This window comes from Macaca mulatta, chromosome 9 (assembly GCF_049350105.2).
Source record: "Macaca mulatta isolate MMU2019108-1 chromosome 9, T2T-MMU8v2.0, whole genome shotgun sequence".
NCBI lineage: Eukaryota > Metazoa > Chordata > Mammalia > Primates > Cercopithecidae > Macaca > Macaca mulatta.
This window is the reverse complement of record NC_133414.1, coordinates 96,969,382-96,993,118: the sequence shown is the minus strand read 5'-3', so window position 1 is coordinate 96,993,118 and position 23,737 is coordinate 96,969,382. Positions and strand designations below refer to the sequence as shown.

General features: G+C 45.1%; 1 protein-coding gene and 2 long non-coding RNA genes across 7 annotated transcripts in view; 1 reads left to right on the top strand and 2 right to left on the bottom strand.

Moving 5' to 3' along the window:
• Positions 1–187: 187 nt before the first annotated feature.
• On the bottom strand, positions 188–6,365 carry MBL2 (mannose binding lectin 2). Of its 4 annotated transcripts, none has more exons than XM_015147559.3 (5): positions 5,289–6,365; positions 4,004–4,199; positions 3,228–3,344; positions 1,798–1,866; positions 188–1,041 (listed from the first exon to the last, which is right to left on the bottom strand). In XM_015147559.3, the coding sequence occupies exons 2-5, from the start codon at positions 4,188–4,190 to the stop codon at positions 668–670; spliced, it is 747 nt and encodes a 248-aa protein (XP_015003045.3). In that variant the 5' UTR covers positions 4,191–4,199; positions 5,289–6,365; the 3' UTR covers positions 188–667.
• A 97-nt stretch (positions 6,366–6,462) lies between these two features.
• Positions 6,463–23,033, top strand: LOC144331021 (uncharacterized). The gene is made up of 2 exons (XR_013397854.1): positions 6,463–6,551; positions 22,772–23,033. It is a non-coding gene; the product is annotated as an uncharacterized LOC144331021 (long non-coding RNA).
• Positions 10,520–23,737, bottom strand: part of LOC107000198 (uncharacterized) — a 29,200-nt gene continuing 15,982 nt past the window's right edge. Inside the window, exons 2-7 of one of the 2 annotated variants that reach the window (XR_013397853.1) lie at positions 16,790–17,008; positions 15,726–15,866; positions 15,067–15,199; positions 12,179–12,233; positions 11,818–11,910; positions 10,520–11,357 (exon numbers count right to left, since the gene is read on the bottom strand). This is a non-coding gene — a long non-coding RNA (uncharacterized LOC107000198). The remainder of the gene's footprint in view (positions 11,358–11,817; positions 11,911–12,178; positions 12,234–15,066; positions 15,200–15,725; positions 15,867–16,789; positions 17,009–23,737) is intronic. The other variant, XR_013397852.1, reaches the window with a different exon arrangement.

Here is a 23,737-nt window from a genome sequence, read left to right as displayed (position 1 = left end):
CTAGAAGTTAACACTAGAAGGACTTATAAAGGGGCTTCTAGGAAGTCAAAAACATCCCATATTTTAATCTAGAAAGTGAGTATATAGTTATGTATGTGAGTGAGTATTTGTGAATCTGTTTGCTTGAGATTTGTTACTTATGTTCTTTACATGGTTTAATATCTCATTAAAAAGAAAACAGAGTTCATAAAGTTACAAAATAGATTTTATTAATACCTGAAACTTGTTAAAAAGCTATGGTATTAAATTGTGGTGATGTCATTAGGGGAGCCCTCTACCCAAAGAGAAAGGAAGGCTCAACAGAGCACAGGTGTTTGTTGTAAATGGAAAAATAAATCCATCTTATGTTCATATTGCAGCAAGTTAATGCTACTGAAAGTATTGCAGCTTAGTTAAACTAGATAATTAACGTAGGATGCAAAAGATAGGGTCTTGTGGTATATATTAAAAATATATTGTTATATAATTAGCATGACTACTACTGCTGCTACTAACTACTACTACTATTATTATTACTTTGTTGGTGCTGTTAGTGATCATTTTTAGTGACTGCCACAAAAGAAACAATACTGGATAAGGGGAAATTGATATAATTTATCTTTTCAAGCAGACTGTGGGCCTGCGGGTTGCAGTAAAAAGACAAGGAGGGCCTGAGTGATGTGACCCTTCAGATAGGGAACTCGCAGAGGGCCAGATGGGAAGAGGAGCAGGGGATGTCATTCCACTTGCCATTTTTCAGTAACAATACACAGTCTTCATTAGAACCAGCATTGTTGGGCTCACCATCGTTCCAGTTTGTGTAGGTCAGTTTATTTCCTGTCAGATCTACAAACTCCCCTTCTGTGTTCTCATCAGTGATGCCCAGGAAGGCTTCCTCCTTGATGAGATTCTGGATGGCTCTGTTCTCTGCAGCATTCCTGGGGGTGGCCACAGAGGCCTGAAACTCGGCACACAGGGCCTTCACTTTGTCAAAGGTCATCATTTCACCATTAGTCAGGAAGAACTTGTTCCCAACTTGTCTGCCCAGAGAGAAGGTCAGCCCTAAAATGTGAAAAAGTGGGTGAAATTGGCTTATCCTTAAGCCCAACTCAAGGTATTTCTCAAGAAAAAGTCTTCTAGAGTAGAGTTGCCAGATAAAATATAGCATGTCCAGTTAAACTTGAATTTCAGACAAACAATGAATATTTTAGTATATCTCCTATATAATTTTTCAGACATATTTATACTAAGAATGTTTTTAAGCTGAAATCCAATTTAATTGGTGCTTTGTCTTTTTCTTTGTTAAATATGGCAACCCAAATGTGAACAGACAGACTGCTACAAAGGCCTCTCTGTGCTTTCAGATCAGAATTCTAAAACATATATAATTTGGACTTCCAAATGATAAATTATTAACTTGAGACCAAACAAAAAATGTCTGAAAATATTTGCCCGAGGCAGGTTAGACCCCATGTCCAGGTCTCAATACCAGTGCAACAAAGGGATATAAGTCCCATTTTCAGTGAGCAATATCAGAGGGTAAAATATTAGGGTCTCTCGAGTTAGACTGACTTCCATCTATAAAGCACCCCTGCCATTTTTTAGCTCTGTGCATTTGAGCAAGTAATTTAACTTCCCTTTGCCCCCATTTCTACCAAAATGTTGTGAGAATTCCATGAGGTCAGAATATGAGAAATGCCTATCAGGGTACAGAAAATTATATGCATTCAATAAATATTTTTTGCATTCTATAAATATTTGTAGCATTCTATTTTTCCCAAATTTCAAGCTGCCTGGAGAGTAAGAGAAAAGGCTTACATTTTTTGATACGAGCCATTTCTGTTTGCAGAGCTTTTCTTTCTGAGGCAGCCAGGCTACTCTCACAATCTAGAAAATTAGAACAAAGTAAAGAAGCATTGTTGAGAAGGAACCTCGGAACTGTGCATATACACGAGAGTAGAGTATCTTTTTCAAATTGAAAAAGAAGCTTATTTTACATTGATGTTTACACTTCAAAGGAAAATAAAAAATACTTAAAAGTCAAAAGAATGAAAAATCTCTATTTTCATCCAACCCCAAACGTCACTCTTTGTCTGTTTACTGTATCCCAAAGTACACGTACATATCACATGCACACATATACTCCCTGATTACTTAGCAATCCATAGGCCAGGTTCTTCACAGATTATTTCTTTCCAAACAAATTGTTCTATCAAAACTAAAAAGAAATCTCTTGAGGCATTACTCTATTATGACCTGGTGAAGAGTGACTAAAAAGATTACAGGGTTTTTGTCTTTGGAGAGGTTTTGCTTTTGTTGTCTTTTATTTTGTTTTTGTTTTTCCCAGGTTTGTTCTATTAGTCAGGAAACCAAGATTTTTGTGAGTTGCCCATTATCCAAGTGGGGAGGGCAAGAGCAAACCACTTGTTGTAGTAGATGGCAAAAATGGCCTCAATAGGGTGTAGCTCCTCTCATTTAGACACGAGTCTATTTCAGTACTCGTTGAATCTGGGCTGGCCTTGTGACTTGTTTTGACCAATACAGTCTGGCAGAAATGATAATGTGCTCTGAGTCTTCAAGAAGCCTAAAGCCTTTCTTATTTCTACTCTTGGGAATCCTGTAGTCACTGCTATGTGAAGAAGCCCTGGCTAGCCTGTTGGATGATGAGAGACGTGGTTCAATTACCCTCATCACTCCAGCTAACATTCAAACAACAGCCAGACACATGAGTGAGACTATTGGCCATCAGCTGACCACAGACATATATGAGTGAGCCCAGCTTAAACCAGCAGACAAATCACATGGCTGACCCACAGACTTGTGATTTAAATTGACGGCTATGTTTTTAAGCTATTAAGCTTTGGCTTGGTTTCTTATGAAGTAAAATATGACATACCATGGTTACATGCTTTTGCAAAAATAGACATAATAAGCCCACACTTAAATGGTCTATTTTTTCCCTCTAGGACCAGGGCCTCACATTGAACTATTTCAACTGATGGAGAACCCAGGCTCAGCTCCTACAGGGAGTGCCTGATGAGGGAGTTGTCTTGAAAAGTTTGTAAGTCTGTACTCAGGCACTTATAGGAATTCCCTAAGGCTCTAAGAATGAAAAGAGGGCTGAGGGCACTGGGTCAGAAAGCAAATTTGGGTATCTTCCTTTGAAGGAACAGGAGAAGGGGCACACCAGGTACTCAAGGTCTCAGAACCCTGGGTGCATTCAGCTCGGACCTTGCTGGAGTCCTTACCTGGACTCTCTCCAGGGTCTCCTTTTTGGCCCTTTGGTCCTGGTGACCCAGAAGACCCTGGATTTCCTGGAGGCCCCAACTTTCCAGGAGGGCCCTGTAAACCTCTGAGCCCTTGGCCTGTTGGAAGAAAAAGGAAATGTGACTTAATATCTATGTTCTTTCTCTTCAAGGGTTGGATGCCCAGTCCCTTCTCAGGAGAAAGGAGACCTTGACGCAGGACTGACCTTTCTGAGCACTGCTCTCAATAACTGTATGGTATGCACCTGAGAGCAATAACTTAAGAAATAGAGTTGCCATATGGAGGTTGCTGCAGGGAGGGTGCAAAGTGAAAATTAACTGCATGTTTTTTACAAATAGTTGTGGTTCTCCTGTCCGGCCCACTGCTGCTGGATCTCCCTGTAAATAGATTCCCCCAGTAAAACCTATGTTTGCTGGCTCCAGGTCTCTACTTTGGCCTCTTGAACCTGGTGCCATCCCTATTGAAGTGAATAGGGGTCTGACATGACAATAACTATGACCCAGAGAAGAAAAATTCATCCTGTGTCCCATGCGATGGCCTGACCTGTGGGCCGCTTTTCTGGGCAGGCAAGACAACTGTTAGTCACAAACTGCTGTGTGGAAGTCTGAGATGCCAGAGAATGAGAGCTGAATCTCTGTTTTGAGTTACAGTATAGTTGAGAAAAATATACTCAAATAGGACATCAGTCTCCTCATACCCCCAGGCAGTTTTCTCTAGAAGGTAAAGAATTGCAGAGACAGAACAGCCCAAACTGTACCTGGTTCCCCCTTTTCTCCCTTGGTGCCATCACGCCCATCTTTGCCTGGGAAGCCGTTGATGCCTGGGGAGTTACAGGCAATCACCGCAGGGCAAATCTTTTGGGAATCCTCACAGGTCACAGTTTCTGAGTAAGATGTTGCCACCACACTCAGGAGAAGGAGAGTGAGTGATGGAAACAGGGACATGGTCCTCCCCTTGGTGTGAGAAAAATCAGGGAAGATTATCTCAGTTAATCAACATATATGTATTGAACATGCCCTCTGTTCTACAACCTGGGTACAGGCTATATAGAAATAGATGACCCATCCCTGGACTCTAGTTGGGGATTTGGAAAAGTAAACATCCTTGTGACATTGTGTGACTAGTACTTTAACAAAGGTAGGCACTGTGATGAGCAGTGGGGATCCTAAGGAGGGGTTCTTCTGTGCCTAGGCCCCTGGTGTTGCCGCTGAAAGACTATAAACATACTTTCCATGGCAGTGAGAACAAATGGGACTGTGCATTGACACCTCGCTCATGCCCATTAGCTTAGGGAATAAGAATGCGTGGAAACCCAGGTGTCTGTAGGAGCTTCCTCTTTCTCTCCACATCCCCTTTGAGTCCATCTGCCACCTGAATCCTATCTTTGTATCTGGGCAGCTGATTCCTCTCCAGGGCCTGTTAACTATCATTTACTCAGTGGCAGGCCCTAGGCTACAGGTTGGTGATCCAATGAGGAAGGTCTCAACCTCAGATCAACCTCAATCTTAGTCACCAGCCCAGCCCAGAATTAACTTGAGTTTGCTTCCCCTTGGTGTTTTAGACAGGTTTGCCTGGGTAAGCATTTTCTCTGAAAATTTCTTACTATGTTGGACCTGGCAGAGTGCTAAATCCCTCTCTACTTTCTGGCAGGAACTCCCCCGTTCTGTGAGTCAAAACCACTGGCAATTAGACAACTTGCCTTGAATCCCCCTCCCATTTCTCAATCTTAACCTTTCATTTGTTCTTCAGAGCTTTCTTCCAGCTATTACCCCACTAAGAATCCTCAGCAGCCCAGCCCCATAGGTCTAGGTCCTCGAGGCTCCCTTTGGAAACAAAGATAGTTTCCACTGCAGATGAACAGATAATTGAGGAAAGTCACAGGTGCTCCAGCAGAAGCATAAAAAGAAACATCCTCAACCTGATTTCTGCCTTTCATCCCACTTCCCCCACCCCTAGAAAGACTCCTCCGTACCTCCAGGGCCATGTCAACTCCCCAAACCCTTGATCCGGGAACCCAGATTTATTCACCAGAAATGACGTACTGGTGTTTCTGCAGAGCAGGGACTCAATGACAAGGACGCTGGCCCTCTAGCCTGGGGCTCTGGCAGATGCCTCAGATTGAGGGAGGAGGCTAGGCTCAGCAATGTAGGGCCCAATCAACCTTGTGAACAAGGATAGCCCGGGCCTGGCCTTCAACTCCAGATTAATAAACAACTCTTCTCGGGACTAGGAGAAATTTAGGAGCCTCCAGCACAGTGCTCGGCAGCTGTGTGCTTCAATACAGTAAAATTTCTCTTTCAATTGCCATCCATTTTGGGAAATCTCCTTGCTGAACTACCATAACTAGGTTCACCTGGTTAGTCATGTTGAGTTCCTTGTTTCCAACAGGAAAACAAGGATACTCACAAATGCAGACATATGCTCATGCCCACCAACTACACACACAGACACGTGCATGCGTGCACACACCCATCCATGAAAGCATATAGACCTCTTGCTGCCATTAATGCATTAAGGTCATTCCTGCCTCAGACTCTTCACTTGATGTCTCCACGCCTGGACCCCTTACGGGCATTGCCAGCTAGCTCTTTCTCTTCTATTTAAACATTCCAATTTCAGAGAAATAAGTACCTTGATCACTTATTCTAAAATAGTCCTACCTAGCAGTCTCTATCCTCTTAGCCTGAATTATTTTCTCTCATGCTACTTACACTTTATGATATTATAGTCATTGACTTTACTGTTCCATTTTTTCATTGTGCTAAAATAGACATACCATTTTGACCATTATTATTAAGCATACAACTCAGTAGCATTAAGTACATTCACATTGTTGTGCTATCATCACCACATCATGGGACAATTTTCATCATCCCAAACTGAAACTCTCAACTCATTAAACTAGAATTCTCCATTTACCCCTACCCACAGCCACTGGTAACTTCTGTTTTACTTTCTGTCTCTCTGAATTCATCTATTCTGGGTACCTCATATATGTGAAATCATACAATAGCTCCTTTGTATCTGGCTTATTTCACTTAGCACAATGTCTTCAAGTTTCATCCTTGCAATAAGAATTGTAAACTGTGTTAAAGACTTTGGGTTTCCTTCCAAGGGTCACTAGGGGAACTGCAATAGTGGAGAGATGATCACATTTGAATTTTGCAATGTGAATTTTGCACCTTTCTGGCTATAGTGTTGAGGGGAACAGGACTGGAGAAAAGCAGATCTAAAAGGAAGTGCTTGCCGTGATCTAAGTAGCAGACAGTGGCCTGGGTTGGAGTAATGGCAGCTGGATTATGAAGGTGGGCACGTTTGAGAAACAGGAGGTATTGATTGCACTTGAGAATTAGCTACAATAGTGAGCGATAATAAGAAGTTTTCATGGGCACACACATTTACGACTTGACTATCTAGGGGCCGCTCAGCTGAGATAAAAAGCAAAAGAACAGCACTTGGCAGTACAAGATCATCAGTATCGTGAGTGTTAACGGCTTGAACCATGTTCCTGTGATTAATGGGGACAATCTAGAAGGGATGGGAGAATACTTTTATGAAGCATAGTTCACTTGATTCTCAACTACATTTCCAATATAGCTTTCAGAAAAATGCCATGTAGCTTGGGGTGTTGGGGAGCCCATCATGGGAAGTTCAGAGGCTGCGAGGCCATGTGGTGGGGATACTATGGAGGCCTCCAAACACCAGAAGAAATGTGAGTAAGATGCACTGCCAGGTCCCTTCTAATTGAAGTCTTCTTGGCTTGTGGAGGGACTGGCTTCCTTATTTCCTGCTGACCTGTCCCCTGTGCCTGGAAAAATCCAGGATGGTACAGAACCACATGCCTAAAGCCATCAATGGATATCAGGAGATCCAGGGCCTAAAGAACACAGTAGATTACTTGTTTCCCTTCTTATTCTTTAGCAGCCAGAGCTTCCCCTGCTCCTGCTCCAGTAGCAGCAGGTGGGGCGAGGTAGTTGACTCCAGGTCACCGGCGGTGCTGGCTTTAATCACAGTGCTTGCTTTCATTGTTTACCTAGTCCAGAGGTTAGGAAACTGCCCTCCAGACCCTGAAATGTCCTAGAACTGGGTTCAGAGGGTGGGGGGATCTGAGGGAAAGTCAATCTAGCAGTTAAGCCACAGATTGGAGTGTTGCCCAGTTACATCCTGCTCTCCAGAAGGCCTTTCCCAGCAGGAGAGGCCCCTCTCCACATACTGCAGCCTGAATGTCTCTCTCCACATCAATGCCCACTCTGCAGTCCATCCCATACACAAGGCCACTGTGTGCATTTGTTCTGGACTTTAAAACTCTTCCCAACACTGCTTCCACTCTGGCAGCACCACAAGAAATCCACCTCACCCCAAAGAGGCTGCAGAGACAACTGCCTCTCTGATCTGCAGGAGTACTGCCTGGTGCCCTACATCCCCTTTTTTGTAGACTAGGGTGAAATCCCAGCTCTCCCGCTTCCCAACAGTGTGACCTTAGTCAAGTTCCACTGCCTTCACGTCCTTAGTTTCCTCGTCTGGGAAAGCAGGCACCGCTGCCTTGACTGTAGATTGGTGTATCCTTAACTGGTCCACAATCAGAGTGCATGGCACACTGCTCACCACGACAGCCTGCTTAAGAAAGGCCTTCATTCCCTCCAGGGTGACTGTTCAAGAGTCTTCTCAGCGTGGGAAGCAGCGTTCTTGGGTGGCTTCATGTGGGAGGCATGGTTTGAGATTCGGAACCAGAAGGCTTGGTTTTGACTCATGAATGTGAGCTTAGACTCCATATTCTGGCTGAACCTCAGTTTTATACCTTTCGAATCCGATTTTGAACCCCATTCCCTTTCCCACTGGGATGCTGTGAGTAGGACACTAGGAATGAGAATGTTACTGCTCTCCAAGCGAGGACCATCAGAAATATGCTTATAGTCAGATAAAATGGATTGATTATTTTTAGTTTTTTTTTTTTCCGTTTGTTTCTACAGGAATATTGAGCACAATGGTGTACCCCAGGGTTTCTCAGTAACAGGGTGTCGGGAGGGGATTTCTGTAAGACTTGGTTTTGTGTTAGGTGGTTTTGGGGGAAGGGTTTACAAAGGAGGAATCTCTTCTGGATAGGGTGCTGTCCATAAGCTGGGCAATTCTGATTGTGCATCTTTTATTTAGGAGATGAGTAGAACAGAGGAAGGCGAAGCTGTATTTTGTCAAAGAGTGGCAAATGTTTATGTTAAGCAGGAGAGGGGCATGTTTTTTGTTTTTGTGGTTCACAGAGAAACCTTTTGTCTGTATGAAGGCATGATTTTGGAATGATTTGGGGTCTTACAACAGAGTAATTTTGTTGTACACCGATATTCTGTGGAAGTGTTCACGGTCAGCAGGGAATACCATGGTCTGGCCGTGAGAGACAGGCTGTGAGAGACAGCTGACAGCTGTAGGCTGCTTTCTGGTTGTCAGCAATGTCCTTTGTAACTCTAAGGCCTGACCTTTCCATACTTTTCATCCTGTACTGTCCTGTGTTCCAGTCCCGCTGTTTTTTCTTTGCTTGTTTTTGCTCATGAATTCTCTGAGAACGTGTAAATGTCATAGGCCTTCATTTAACCAACACAAATACACAGAACCACAGCATCTGGCAAGGACTACCTTAGCCCCCTACAGCCACGGTGTGGGTGGTCCGAGGGTGTCATATCTGCCCATGTGATAGAGACATGCTTATCTGTGACGTGGCCTTGAACACAGGGTGGCTGCAGTGAAGGGAAGCTTAGAAGTTAAGATAGCAAAGACCTGCTCTTTTGCTGCAGAAATCAGAACACATGTGGCTCTCAGGGTCTCCTCAGACATTGCTTGCTCCCATTCTTCCTCCTGCCCCTTCACTCCCAGGCCTGGTATATTCCTTCCACCAGTGTCCTCACTCCGGGGCAGCTGCTGTCTAAAAAAAAAACCCAAGAATTTCCTGGTGGGTGACCCTCATTTACAGGTTTCTGGAAGCAGTGACACTTCTTGCCCAGGCCCTTTCTCTGCCTCTGCTTTGACTCAGTGGGCGACCCAGAGCAGCATGTGGCAGAGGTGACCAGACAGGTTACACCCCCAAAAGGAGGTTTCTCACTGCTGCGATAAGGAGAGGGCTGAGAGGGGCACGGTCAGCACAATGGAAAAATAAGAACCAGAAGCACACGCTACTGGCTGCAACATTATTGGAAAGGAATACCAGTAATTTAAAATAAGTATAATCAATATCCATAGAGAAATCAGTGAAGATACTGCCCGTATGACACAGGCACGAGGCAGTAGGAAAGCAATGAAGTAGAAATATTAACATGGACATTAGTCATTGGAATAATAAACACGATAGAAAGTGCAAACCACCAGGGTGGATATTGCTGAAGAACACACCGAGGAACTGGGAGAGCAGAGCAAAGGACTCTTGCAGGACTGGGAAACTGGAGACATGGAAGTCAGGGGGTTGGAAATGGGAGATTCGGAGTATTAAAGACAAATGAGCAAAGCTTTCTGACACACAAAACGGAGTTGGAGAGATGGTACTCCTGCATCTAAACCAACCCAGTCACACAGATACCAGAAAGGAGGAGTGGAAGAGACAGAGATGGCGGGTCCCCAGGCCGGAAACGGGGGACACAGGGAGGATACCCCAGAGAGGTGCTCACATTTTGAGGATCACCGAAAGCCATGGCTCAGTGAGTGCTTGGGCTCTAACCAATTAGACAACCAAACCCCCTTCCCTGTGACAGTTAAAAATCTAGGTATTTACGGCAGTATCAGAAATGTAGAGAGTTGGGCAGAAAAACTCTTCTTCCCAACACCATCTCACTTGATTCTTGTGATCAGCTGCATGTAACAGCCAAGCCTAGGTACAACCGGGAAAAAACCGTAAGTGACCCCAAAGAGCCTCCAATATCATGAGGCAGCTTTCCTGGTACCCTTCCTGCTCTTTTGTACCTCCCTGGGACCAGACACAGAAAGCTCAGCTGTAGATTAATGGTAGATTAATTGCGTTATTAACGGATTAATTGCATCATTAGTTTACCTAATATCCCACACCGTACACTCGGACAAAAATTCACCCTCTACGCATCCAGGTGTGTGCGCGTGCAGGCCCTTGTGTACACATACTTGTGTATGTGTGTGTGGGGGGGGAGTATCTGAATGTGAGTCTGTGCCATTTCTTAAAGTCTGTCTCCCCACCTGTGACTAAATGAACTCACCTGTAGCTTTGCGAGGATGAAAAGGTTTAACACTCTGGAGCCAATCAGGAAACAGACATCACACAGTGTTCAAAACAGGGGTAGTTTAATATAAATAATTATCAAACCCTGATTAAAAAGTAACTATAGAATGTAAGACATTCTCTGTGGTTCAGACCTCACTGGAGAAAGGGTACTTGAACCCACTGGGTGACTGTGCTGGTTTTTGGACCAGAGCTTCTCTGCAGTTCTGGGACAAGCAGGCATCAGCCCTCCTCCGGAGCACAGGTGGGCCAGGCAAGCCGCAGGTGGTGGCCGCAGTGGTCGCGCAGCGGTAGTGGGGCGCAGGTGCAGCAGAAGGCCCGAAGCGCGACGACCCTGTCGGGGGGACCACTGCTTCCCTAAGATTGCGGGAGACACACCTAGGGGAAGAGGGACGAGCAGAGGCAGCACAACAGAGGTGCAGCAGGAAGCTTCGGTCCCGGAGTCCCTGCCGCAAGGGCTGCAGGGGGTTGGTGGCGAGGTCAGGGCGCGACTGCAAGCTCCCGGATTCGCGGCCAGACTGTGTGTTCCAACCGCGGTGCCTCCAGATGTTCTCATCCGCCAGGCCGACCCCCGAGAGGGCCTCCCGAAACTGCAGGAGCCCCCTTTTTCTTTCTAGACCTCTAGACCTTTCTAGAGGTCTCTCTAGCGCCCTCTACTGAAAAAGCTTTGCATCGTGCTCACTCGAAAAACGCTGAAAGGAATTCTGTGGTTTATCACAGAGCATGTTTCAAAGGGTAAATTGGGAGCTGAGAGTCCTTTGATGCCCTGGCACAGTAGGTGTGTCCGCATCGTCGTGTGCACGGTAAGTCCACAGGCCCTGTGTGCTCCCTCTGTCTGCAGATGTAACATGAAGAGTCCCTCCAGCCCGGCCTCACGGGAAAGCTGAGCAGCAAAGGAAGGCAGAAGGGTGGGCCTTGCCGGCTCTGGGCCCCGAGGCTTGAGGCTGGGCTCCCTGTTTCTTCCTTCCCTCCTTTCCTCTTTCCCTCCTTCCTTTCTTCCTTGCTTCTCCCTCCTTCCCTCCCTGCCTCCCTCCTTCTGTCCTTTCCTCCTCCCCTCCCTGCCTCCCTCCTCCCCTTCTCACCTTCTCCCCTCTCTCCCTGCCTCCCTCTTCCCATCCCCGTCTCCCTTGTCCACTCCCTGCTTCCCTCTTCCCTCCTTCCCTCCCTCTTCCCCTCCTTCCCTCCCTCTTCCCCTCCTTCCCTCCCTCTTCCCCTCCTTCCCTCCCTCTTCCCCTCCTTCCCTCCCTCTTCCCCTCCTCCCCTCCCTCTTCCCCTCCTTCCCTCCCTCCCCAGGCACAACACATTGGCCCCCAGCCCAGTGCAGCTTTAAGAGACCCACTTACCTCAGAGGAACCCAACCAATCCCCACAACCACCTCTCCAGAATAGGAAGATGGAGTTACAGGTGAGTCTGTCCTGGACAGAAAAGTAGAGATCCTGGAGGAGAGTGAGTTGCACTGATTGAGAATGAACTGCCTATTGAATTGGAGGTGGGGGGACGGTCGGGGAGGGTTAAGGAAGACCTTCTCTACCAGAAGGGTCAAGGAAAGGCTGGTTCCACGGGGCTGGCTGGGCTACAGACTAGCTGCCTTTCCCCTCTGCATACAGTCGGGTACCCAGCCGCCAGACCCCACAAGTGAGGGGGTCAGGAAGGCATCACAGACAAATGTACACATATCTCGTTTTCATTCCACTCCATACTGACCTGAGGATTGTGACTTAGACAAATGCCCTCATCTTGTTGAGCCTCAGTTATTCAGCTGTAAATGGGAGGAAGGAGAGCATTTAGTAATGGTAAATATGTAAGAGTGCTAATCGGGAAGCTCTACCCACTGAGAAAACAAGAAAAAAAATTCTTGTCACCGAAAGAGAACTAAGACGGATTGCTTTCTGAGATAGGTGCGGACAGACACATGCAGACCTAGAATAACGAGGTCAGACTCACCCGGAAATACTTGGCCCCAAGTTGACTCCCCTGTTTAAACAGCGATAGAATGGTGGAGAGGGAGGATTATTCCCCTCAGGCGGCTCTGTATGGCTTCCAGGGCCATGCTGAGGGATAGGGGTTATCCGGGCCCTGAAGGCCCAAGGCACTTGAGGGAAGAACAAACTTTGCTGTGTCCCGCAGGGAAAGTATGGGTCAGCCCTGCCATCTTGTGGCCATGCTTAGGACTGCAGGGGGCCAAGGGATACCCTAAGAGATCAGGGGTTGCCCGTCCCCCACCCGCCCCCTTGCCACCTGACACCTGTCTTCTCATTCTACACATTAATTCTGGAAAGTTACTATGTGTTAGGCTCTGGGAGGGAACCTGGGGAGACAACAGAAAACATAATTGCCTTTGTGAGCTCCCAGTATAGTGGGGAAAGATGACACAAATGTATATTAATACAATTGTTGCAACAAAGATGACAAATGAGGGACTGAAAGAGATAATAATGGAGAGATCACTGAAGATTGTGTGGTCAGGAAAAACCTCGCTGGGGAATAGGAAGGATCCCAAAGTGTTGAAGTAGGAGGAAGTACATTTCAAGGAGAAAGAAAAGCATTGCAAATTAGTAAAGATCTTGGCATTTGAAAGACTAAATCCAGACTCAGGTCTCCTGAACTTCTCAGGGTGCCAGGCATCTCACAAACAGCAGTACTGTATCTCCCCTCCTCCCTTTCCAAGATATGAACTCTGGGATGTAGATTCTGGGCCTGGACTCTGGTCTCCTCGTTCTGGGAGCTGCTCTCTAGGCTGACCCCAGGGCCTTGACCTAAATTTTTTCTTTGAAACTTGAGTTCTAAATTTGGGGTCTGGTCCCTGTCCTGACTGTCTAGGCTCAATCCATCTGTCTTTGGGCTTGGTTCTCTGATATCATGCCTGAAGGTTAGGAGATCAGAGCTCCTGGTCTCTTTGCTCTGATCTCTGAACTTAGACCTTGGGAATCAGGACACCAAGGCCTTGGTCAGGGCTTGTGCTACTTGGATGAACTCTGGGCTGCATTCGACATTGTGGTCTCTACCCTCTGGATAGGCAGGAGTCTATATTGTAAGCCCTGAACAACAAGTCACTGGATCTGCTCCAGGTCAGGTGTCTCTGTGCTCTGCTGGCTGGTGCTTCATTTGAGGTTACTCCTTCTGGAGGTTGTTGCTCTTGGCTGTAGGGTTAGGATTTTAGCCAGATTCTTCATGCCAGGCTGGGAACAAAGGCAGCAGGTCTTGCATCTTGTAAAGCATAAAAGAGGCTCTTGCAGATACACAGGGAGCTGGGCCTGCCTGGACACTTTCTCCTGAGAAACTGCCCTAGGAAACATGGGTCTGGCCAAAGATTTGTCCTGGGAGGATCGAGGACCCACAGGCACATCTTGAAGAGGTGCAGAAACTTGCCCATCCCTGATGTCTCAGGCCAGCCCAGATACAAACACAGAAATGGAGACAGACAACCTCACACATTGGACTGTTAGGTGAGGAGAGAGGGTCAGGCTCACTGTGGCCTTTCTGTCCTGTATCTTTCACACTGCCTGGAACATGTGGGACCATAGCAAACATTTGTTAATGAATAAAAGAGTAATGAGCTATGAGAGAAAACTTAGAAAGATGTAGAAGGACAAAAGGAGGGAGACAGAACAGGCATTTGTTGAGTAACTAATGTGTGCTTCTGTGTGCTAGTTGCTTTGTAGGTAATACCTCACTTAATTCACACAACACCTTCAGGTGGCATATAGTATGTCATCTGTGTCGTGGTGACAAGGCCCTTCCCAGGTTCCATGATTCACTAGGAGGACTCCTGGGACTTAGCCTATAGTCATGCCTGTGGTTATAATTTGTTTTCTTATTTATTTATATGAGACAGAGTCTCACTCTCTTGCCCAGGCTGGAGTGCAGTGGCTTAATCATGGCTCCCTGCAACCTCTGCCTCCCAGGTTCAAGCAATTCTCCTGCCTCAGCCTCACAAGTAGCTGGGATTACAGACGTGTGCCACCACAAAAATAGCCACTCCTGGCTATTTTTTGTATTTTTAGTAGATACGGGGCTTCACCATGTTGGCTAGGATGGTCTCAGACTCCTGACCTCAGGTGATCCACCCACCTTGGCCTTCCAAAGTGCTGGGATTACAGGCATGAGTCACCGCACCTAGCCCTGGCTATAATTTATTATACTGAAAAGGTGCAAAGCAAAATCAGCCAAGGGAAAAAGGTGCAGGAGGTGAAGTCTGGAGGAAGCCAATTGCAGGCTTCCAAGAGTCCTCTTTCAATGGAGCCATAGAGGGTATGCTTAATTCCTCCAGCAACAGACTCTGACAACATATGTGTGATATTATGTATGAGGGAAGCTCATTAGAGACTCAGTGTTCAAAGTTTTTATTGGATGTTAGGCACTTTCTGCCTAGCGTGCACCAAAATTCCAGACTCTTAGAAGGAAAAGAAGCGTTTAGCATAAATCATATTGTTTGTAGAATAGTTAGGAACAGTGAGCCACTCTTATAAGTTGTGGGAATGATGGGAACCCTTGAGAAATCCAAGCTCCCAGACTTCAGCCAAAGGCCAACCTTGCAAGTAGGCCTCTAAAAATAATAGTCTCGGGCGTACTATGTGCATTTTTTTCTTCACCTTGAGTATGACTGGTACTCAGCCTTTGGACTGTGAACCCAGTGTCTCCTCACCACTGGGTGTCCTCTCATCAATAGCCTCCAGGTTGTCATTTTGAGGAAATCACAGAAGGAGGGCTGGACCCTGTGGGGACCTGGAAAGAAGATAAATTTGGGGAAGATTAATGTTTAAAGGTTTGAAAAAACCCACCAAGGCTAACCAAAAGTGCTTAAGACCTAGGGAATCTGTATGAATCTTAGCACTGGATATCTCCCTGTGATGTCAGACCCAAGCACTTTACACATTGCATGGCATTTAATCTCTCCAGGCATCCCGTGGGGGTCAGAGTCAATATCCCCATTTCTCAGATGAGGGAAGAACTGCAAATAGGACCTAAAGTCTGCTAGCTTTTAAGGCCATTATTTTCCCCTCAGCCCAATTAATATTCAGTGTGACTGTGGCTCCAACTGCCAACACCTGCCTTTTTATGTCACCACTAGAGTGTGACTGGTCTGCTGTGAGTTCCTAAACTCCCCTCACATCCTTTTCTTACAGAAAACCTCCGCTTCCTCCTTCCCAGGCCTACTGCTCTGCCTTTGTTCTTTCACTTCTTCAACATGGCAAACTTTGTTCCTCCTTCTGCCTCAGTGCAGTCTGGCCCACTGCCTGGGATGCTATACCTTCTTCTTTCTCATGGCTTCTTTCCCCTCCTACAGGACACATATTTCAGAAAGGTGGATGATTTGTGAGTATTTTGCATTCCTCCACCAGAGGTAAACTCTTGAGGACTGGCAACCACTCTGTATCCATGAAACGTCAGCCTATGATCAGAGAATATGAAAATCCAGATGTGCTTTGTGTTCTGGGCAAATTGAGCTCTGTGAATAATATAGAATTGCATTCACATCCTAGTCAACCATGGGATATGAGAAGCCTCAATGTTCAGACCAAGGACAATCAGTGTCTGATCCTAAAAGAAAGATACAGGCTCTAGACAAAGAAATTCAATTCATCACAACACAAGTGGAAGACGCCGAGACACATATATGTGAACCTATCACAGAAAACTGAAAAACGTCTCATCATTTCCATATAGAGATCCAGCACTCATGTGAAGAGTAAGTTCAAGTTTCTGCAGGATTGTTAGCTCAAAACCAGGGAACTGGCAACCTCCCTGGGAGAGGAGAACATTGGTGATCATGTCCAATCAGAGAATGGACATCACATTGATAACCTGGATCCTAGAGGAAACTGGATCCTAGAGGAAAAGGATCCTAGAGGAAACTGAAGGGTTTTGTAAGGCAGATGGACATTTAAACATTGAAAATAGAGGAAAATTCAATTCTATGCCAACATTGCTGAAGAAAAGTACAGAAAAGCGGAACTGACAAGTCCTCTGAAAGGGGCTGAAACTGAAGAAGCCTGAATCAAAAGGTCAGATCCACATCTTAGAGGAGAGAGGAAATGAAATGAGTGGACTCTGTTAGCAGAAAGAAATGGAGTCTGTGTCTCGGTTATTACTGTCAGAGTAGATTATGACTAACAGCAAGAGGTGGGAAGTTTTGAAGCCAAAGACCTGATGAGTCATAAAAATGAGTTAGAGAGCTACAGAAGACATTGCAAGATAACAAACAAAAGCTGGAAATAGCATTTCTTCCTCTCAGGGACAGATTCTGTCCTTAGAACTAAAAGCTAATGGTAATTGGTTGAGAGCTTGGGAGGCTGAACAAAATCTTATCCTCACCAGACAGGAGGTTGCAGATCTGAGGTAAAGAATAAGGGAAAGAGAAATTCAACTCCAGCTTCTAGCAGTGGATCCTCTTGTATCTGTTGATTGTGATGGAACATTTGGCAGGGAGTGTTTGCTTCTCAGCCCCTAGGCTTGGGGTGCTGCTTCCTCTGGGATGGAACGGCTGCATGCTTCTCTGCTCAGCTTCCAGGATGTCCTGTACCTTCACTTTACCTTTCAGAAAGAAGAAAGGTGTTTGTCTCAATACATTTTAGTTGATTTAGAGAATGGCTGTCTTAGGCAGTCTAGGCTGCTATAACAGAAAACCACAGACTGGGTGGCTTAAACAACAGACAATTATCTCTCACAGTTCTTGGAGCTGGGAAGTCTAAAAACAAGGCACTGGCCAATCTGATGTTTGGTGAGGGCACTGCTCTTGGTTTGCAGATGGCCATTTTGTCACTGTATCCTCATATAGTGGAGACAGAAAGAGATGATCTCTTTCTTGTCTCTTCTTATAAGGGCACTAATCCCATTGATCAGGGCTCCACCCTTATGACCTAATTACTTACCAAAGGCCCCATCACCTAATACTATCACCTTGGGAATTTAGGCTTCAACATATGAATTTTAGGCAGACACAAACGTTCAGTACATAGCAATGACTTAACCTTCAGGATACACTAGAGGGAGAAGTGTGTGTAGTGATGACTCCAGGAGGGCCCAGAGAACTCTAATCCCATCCAGGTCTGGTGCCCTGGATGCTCTGGCTTTGCAGAGTCCTGAGTGGGGTTGGATGAGGCTTAGCTGTGAAAGCCACAGGAAGGTAGCTCTGGCTGTGATTCCTCAGCTTTGCCTTCTTTATAAGGGGGACCAGACCCTTAGAACCACCAGGCTCTTCATCTGGCTTGGTGGGCCTCTCCCAGTGGCACCCCCACTTCACAATGCTGTCTCAGGCTGCATGTGCTGAGACCTGTCATTTGAACACCTAGGTGTCTGGAAGCCAGGTGACAGCGTGTGATGTGATTTTGTGGTGCCTACATGCTCATGTGAGGCAGATCAACCTCGTCCTCAGGAATGATTACAGGAACTGGGAAGACAGTAGAGAAACTTCGCCTTTGGGAGAGGAAGAAGTTGCTAGGCTTCCAGGTCTTGAGGCTCCTGCCTTACAGTTTGATGGACCGAGTTGAGCAGTCCCAGGACCTTGGGCAGTGGCTGAAGTATTTCTGATTAGATGAAAGGGTTAGGGTTGTCAAGGAAGCTGTTCTGAATGAGTACACTGTGGAATGGGACCTACTGACATTTGCACTGGGCTGCCGAACTTTCAGGCTGGGTCACCTGGAGTCAGTGATACTCCTTTATTGGGCACCAAGATTCTGTCCAGTAAAGTGGCTTCCTTAACGTGGAAATTGCCTCTCAGAGTTCTTGGAATGTTACAACAAAGGTGATGTGTTGAGGATGGGCCCCCGCGTGTGCTCGGCCTGGTCATCATTCATAGTAAGGATTCCTCATGGATGCAGAGCTGAGCTGGGCCTATGGGGACAAGCAGGACGGGGACTGACAGTGGGGACATAGAGGAGTAGGGTGGCCTGAGATGGAGGCAGCATGAGACCTTACCCTGTTCCTATCAGATCAGCCAGGGAGGGAAGTTCCCTCCTGGCCAATTAAGTGACTCCTGGGTGGAGTCCAGAGGATTAAACTTCCTTTACAGGGCCCGGCCTGTAGCTATTTGTCAACCAGGTTTCCTCAGATCACTCTCTGGGCTTCTTTGTGGACACAACAGAAGAGGAGAGTTCTGTGGAAACTCATGCTAGGTTCAGTTGTGATTATCTGCCGGGAGCGCTGCTGGGAAAACCTATAGCCATTTTCATCTAGTGATGAGGTCTCACTCTACCAAACTGTGAACTCCTCAGCACAGGGCTGAGTGCTGCTCATCACTGTGCCCAGCCAGTACAGCCCTAGCACAGAACAGGTACTAGCAGAAAGCCAGAAATGACAGAGCAAGAAGGAATCACCTGTTAACAATGCAGGGCATCTCCCAGCTCCTAGAACCCAGGGCCCAAAACCACTGTCCATAGGAGGAGAAGCTGTGAACATGGCTTTGCTTTGTACAGCCCAAGTTGATTCTCTGTCCCCGTATGTCTGTGGTAACAGGATGTCCCACTCGCCGCCTCTGGGATGGACCCTGCATTATTCTTGGACTCTGATCTTGGTTCCCAGGAGTGAGAGTTCAGGCTCTGCATGTGGGATCCTTTGCATTGGACACTAGCTGTGCTTCAGGCTCAGCCTTCTGGCTCTGGGCACTGGCTCGACACTGACTGCTGACCCCTGGGTTTTAAGGTGTCAGCTTATTTTTCTGGGCTTTGTCCTTGGTACTATGTAAAGGTTGGAGCTGGGAGTTTAGCTGTGGCCCCTGATCTTATCCACTCCTTGCAGGTTCCTTGATCAAGCTCTGGTTACTGGAGTGTGGGCTGCAGGTTGTGGGCTCTGTTCTGTTCACTGATGAGCAGATCCCCTCTGCCTTCTGAGCTTAGGAGGTGCTTTTAGAATCGTAGGCTCAAGCCTTATTGTGTGATTCTTTGATTGTGACTTTGGAGTAAGAGATGGACCCTGGAATCCGGGTTCTTTCTGATGCTAGGAAGACCCTGAGGAGCTAAGTGTGAGCCAAAAGTGATGATTTAAGGCCCCAAACAGGTGGAGAGTGAGGGAATAGTGAAATGGAAACCACTGGATCATCATTTCCTTGGCCAATTTGGGAGTCATGTCAGGGTCTGCTTCCTCTGGAACTGGGTCCAGAAGTGACCTCCAGAAACTCCAGAAGTGACCTCACCTGCCCCTGGCCAGCACTGCTCCTTCCCGAGATGGGTCATCCTCAGTAGTGACCTCTCTTCTCTGAGCCTCAGTTTTCTCATCTGCTGCATGGGAATCTGAATAGCACCTACATGGAAGGAGTTTCTGTCCTGTTGGGATGCCATGACTGGCTCAGCATTTGCAACATTGGCCTGAAGGTAGGAAGGACCCATCCCAGGGTAGAACGTGGCCTAAATTAGGTATACATTTTGGTCTGTACTTTCTTTTACCAAATGAAGTTTTATTTTATTTTTTAATGCTTTTTGTCTTGCTGTTGTTGTAGTTACATATAATCTAGCATTGTTTAATATTTATATCATATAAATAATACATATATATAATAAATCTTATCAAGGCTCTTCTCTTTTTAAGTAAATCTATAAATCCACATTCCAAAATATTCCAGGGCTTTTGATATTTTTCCTTCAGTGTCTTAAGTTATTTTCAGATATTGCTAATATTGCCTGACTTTCCAGATTTCTTGTATCTCAGAGCTTTGAATTTACCAAGTTACAAAAAATTCACATATAAAACCAACCAGGAGTTTCAGAAGCTGAATATATGTGGAATTGCTGGATATAACAGGAATATCATAGAGCTATTCACTGGAATTACAAAAAATAAAAATTACCCATCCTAGATGGCCCTTCATTTTGTAACATCACGGTAACATTCAGGTGCCTAATAAAAAGGGGAAAGTTAAAAATCCCCCACCCCATAACTCAATTCAACCTAGTTCTGATTACTTTTCTCAAAGTCTCTCTACCAATATTTTTCTTATTTCTTTCTTTTATCCAAACGTTAAAAAGTCATGTTGATTTTTCATTTGCGACATCTCACATATGTTTTTGTTGCTTTATTTGTAGATCCATAAGCTCTTCTCAGGCATTGTTACTTCACCTGTAGACTTCTGCAGTAGCCCCTGACACATCTGCTCATCCTCCCTCACTGGTCCTTGTTGTCATCTGTTCTGCTTCCACTGCTGTATGAATCTGCCCATTGTAGACCTTGCACGCTCTATTAGTTCATTTTCACACTGCTATAAAGAACTACCTGAGACTGGGGAATTTATAAAGAAAAAAGGTTTAATTGACTCACAGTTCCATGTAACTGTGGAATTGTAAGTCAATTGAAAGTTTTCTCAGGAAACTTACAATAATGGTGGAAGGCAAAAGGGAAGCAAGGTACATCATACATGGTGGCAGCACAGAGAGTGAGGGGAGAGGGGAACTGCCAAACACTTAAACCATGAGATCTGATGAGAATGAATTCACTATCATGAGAACAGCATGGGGGAAATGGCCCTCATGATCTAATCACCTCCCACCAGCTTCCTCCCTTGACATGTGGAGATTATAATTCGAGATGAGATTTGGGTGGGGACACAGAGCAAAACTAGATCACACACTGTTATTACTCCTTTAAAAAGCAGTGCAAAATATAAGCATGATGATTCCCAAGTTGTTCCACAATCTAGTCCAAATTAATTGCTCTTCTTTATTGCTTATTTTTTTATTGTGACTCTGAAATAAACTCCATCAGTATTCATCCTGGCAGGACAGTCCATTCAGATTTCCATGTACTGGGCATTGGATGTCTTTGATTCTCCAGAGTCTCTTTCCATCTGATTCTAGTAAATGAATCCCTCTTTTCTGTGAATTGTTTCTATGTGGTTCAGCTGATTTACTCCCCCTTTTACCACATGAAAGAAGGATATACATTCATGTCCAGCCTGTATATTGCTCGTAGATCACCATGATTATTTTAGTGATTGGGTATATTTTGGGAGTGTTTCCTGGTATTCATTACATGGACCCAGGGAAAGAGATTGTAAGGAAAGTGCAGGCTGGAGATTAACAGGACCATCTTTCTGGCTGCTTTGAAAAAGCCTTTTTGAGAATGAAGGCAACAGGTAGAATAAGAGCTGAGAGACAGAAAATGAGATAGAGCCCCAGTCATATTATTCTTTGTGAACAAAAACCACTTTTACTTTTGACACTGTGGAGCTAACAGTCTGGGAAAATTGGTAAGAATATTAGGAAATGTTTGATTCTTATGACAGAGACTCACTAAAATGACAGGGTTTTTGGGGGGGAGGGAGGGGCAACTGAGTTTAGCTCTTGTTGCTCAGGCTGGAGTGCAGTGCCATGATCTCAGCTCACTGCAACCTCTGCCTCCCAGGTTCAAGCAATACTCCTGCATCAGCCTCCTGAGAAGCTGGGATTACAGGCACATACCAACACACCCGGCTAATTTTTGTATTTTTAGTAGAAACAGAGTTTCACCATGTTGGCCAGGCTGGTCTCGAACTCCTGACCTCCGATGATCTACCCGCCTCAGCCTCCCAGAGTGCTGGGATTACAGATGTGAGCCACGGAGCCCAACTGACGGGTCTTTTTAAAACCTAATTCTTTTTTGCTGTTCATGAACTCAACTGCATTTTCTAGCACTCTTTGATGTTAGAGATGGCCATGTGACTTTGTTCTAGTCAATGGAGCGTGAACCGGAGTCTTGTATCACCTACAGACTTGGCCCATTACATACCACTTACATGTGATTCTCCACGTTCATTTTTCCTCCAAAGTCAAAATGTAGATGTTTTATTTGTATCATACAGTTTTGTTGTTTTTAGTATATTGATAAAATGATGCAGTCATCACCACTATCTAATTCCAGCATATTTTTATCACCTCAAAAAAACCTTGTACCCATTAGCAGTCATTCCCATTCATCCTTTTCCTCAGCCCTTGGCAAACCACTGATCTACTTTCTATCTCTATTGATTTACCTATTCTTGATATTTCATACAAATATAATAACATACGATCTGGCTCTTTCTGGCTGACTTCTTTCACATAGGATTATGTTTTCAAGATTCAACCATGTTGTAGAATGAATCAATACTTCATTCCTTCTAATGGCTGAATAGATAAACTACATTTGTTTTTCCATTTTCCACTTAATAGATTTTTGGGTTGTTTTCACTATGGGCTATTATGATTAATATTGCTATGAAAACTTGTGTACAAGTTTTTGTGTGGATGTGTGTTTTCAATACTCTTGAATCTGTACCTTGGAATTGAATTGCTGTATCATATGGTGGTAATTCAATGTTTAATCTTTTTTTTTTTTTTTTTTTTTTTTCAGAGAGAGTCTCACTCTATTGCCAGGATACAGTGCAGTGTTGCAATCATGGCCCTCTGCAGCCTCCAACTCCTGGGCTCAAGCTGTTGTCCTATCTCAGCCTCTCAAGTAGCTTGGACTGCCGGTATACACCACCATGCCCAGATAAGATTTATTTATATTTTTGTAGAGATGAGGCCTTGCTATGTTTCCCAGACTAATCCTCCTGCCTTGTCCTCCCAAAGTGCTGGGATTAAAGGTGAGCTAGTGCACCTGGCCTATGTTTAACATTTTGAGCAACTTTTCAAATTGTTTTCCAAATTGACTACGGCATTGTACATTCCCACTAGCAAGATATGGATTCTAGTTTCTTTGTATCTTCAGTAACACTTGTTAATACAGTAGACCCTTGAACAATGTGGTGGTTGGGGGCACGACCCCCTGTGCAGTTGAAAATTCACATGTAACTTTTGACTCCCTTGGAACTTAACTACTAAAAACCTACTCTTGACCAAAAGCCTTGCCATTTACACAGTCGATTAACACGTATTTTATATGTATTATATATTCTTACAATAAAGTAAGCTAGAGAAGTGAAAATGTTATATAAAAAAATCATAAGGAAGAGAGAATATATTTACTACTCATTAAGTGGAAGTAGATCACCATAAAGATCTCCATCCTCACTGTCTTCATGTTGAATGGGCTGAGGAGCGGGAGGAGGAGGAAGGATTGATCTTACTGTCTCAGGTATAGCAGATGTGGTAGAAAATCCATATATAAGTGTACTCACACAGCTCAAGCCTGTGTTGTTCGAGGCTCAACTGTATATGTCTTCTTTATTATAGCCACCCCAGTGGATGTGAAGTGGCATCTCAAGGAAAATGTTTAGAATTTTTTGTTATTGATGGAAGTGATAAAGATACAACATACCAAACCTTCTAAGGTATAGTTGAAGTAGTGCTTAGAGAGACATTTATAGCTATAAAC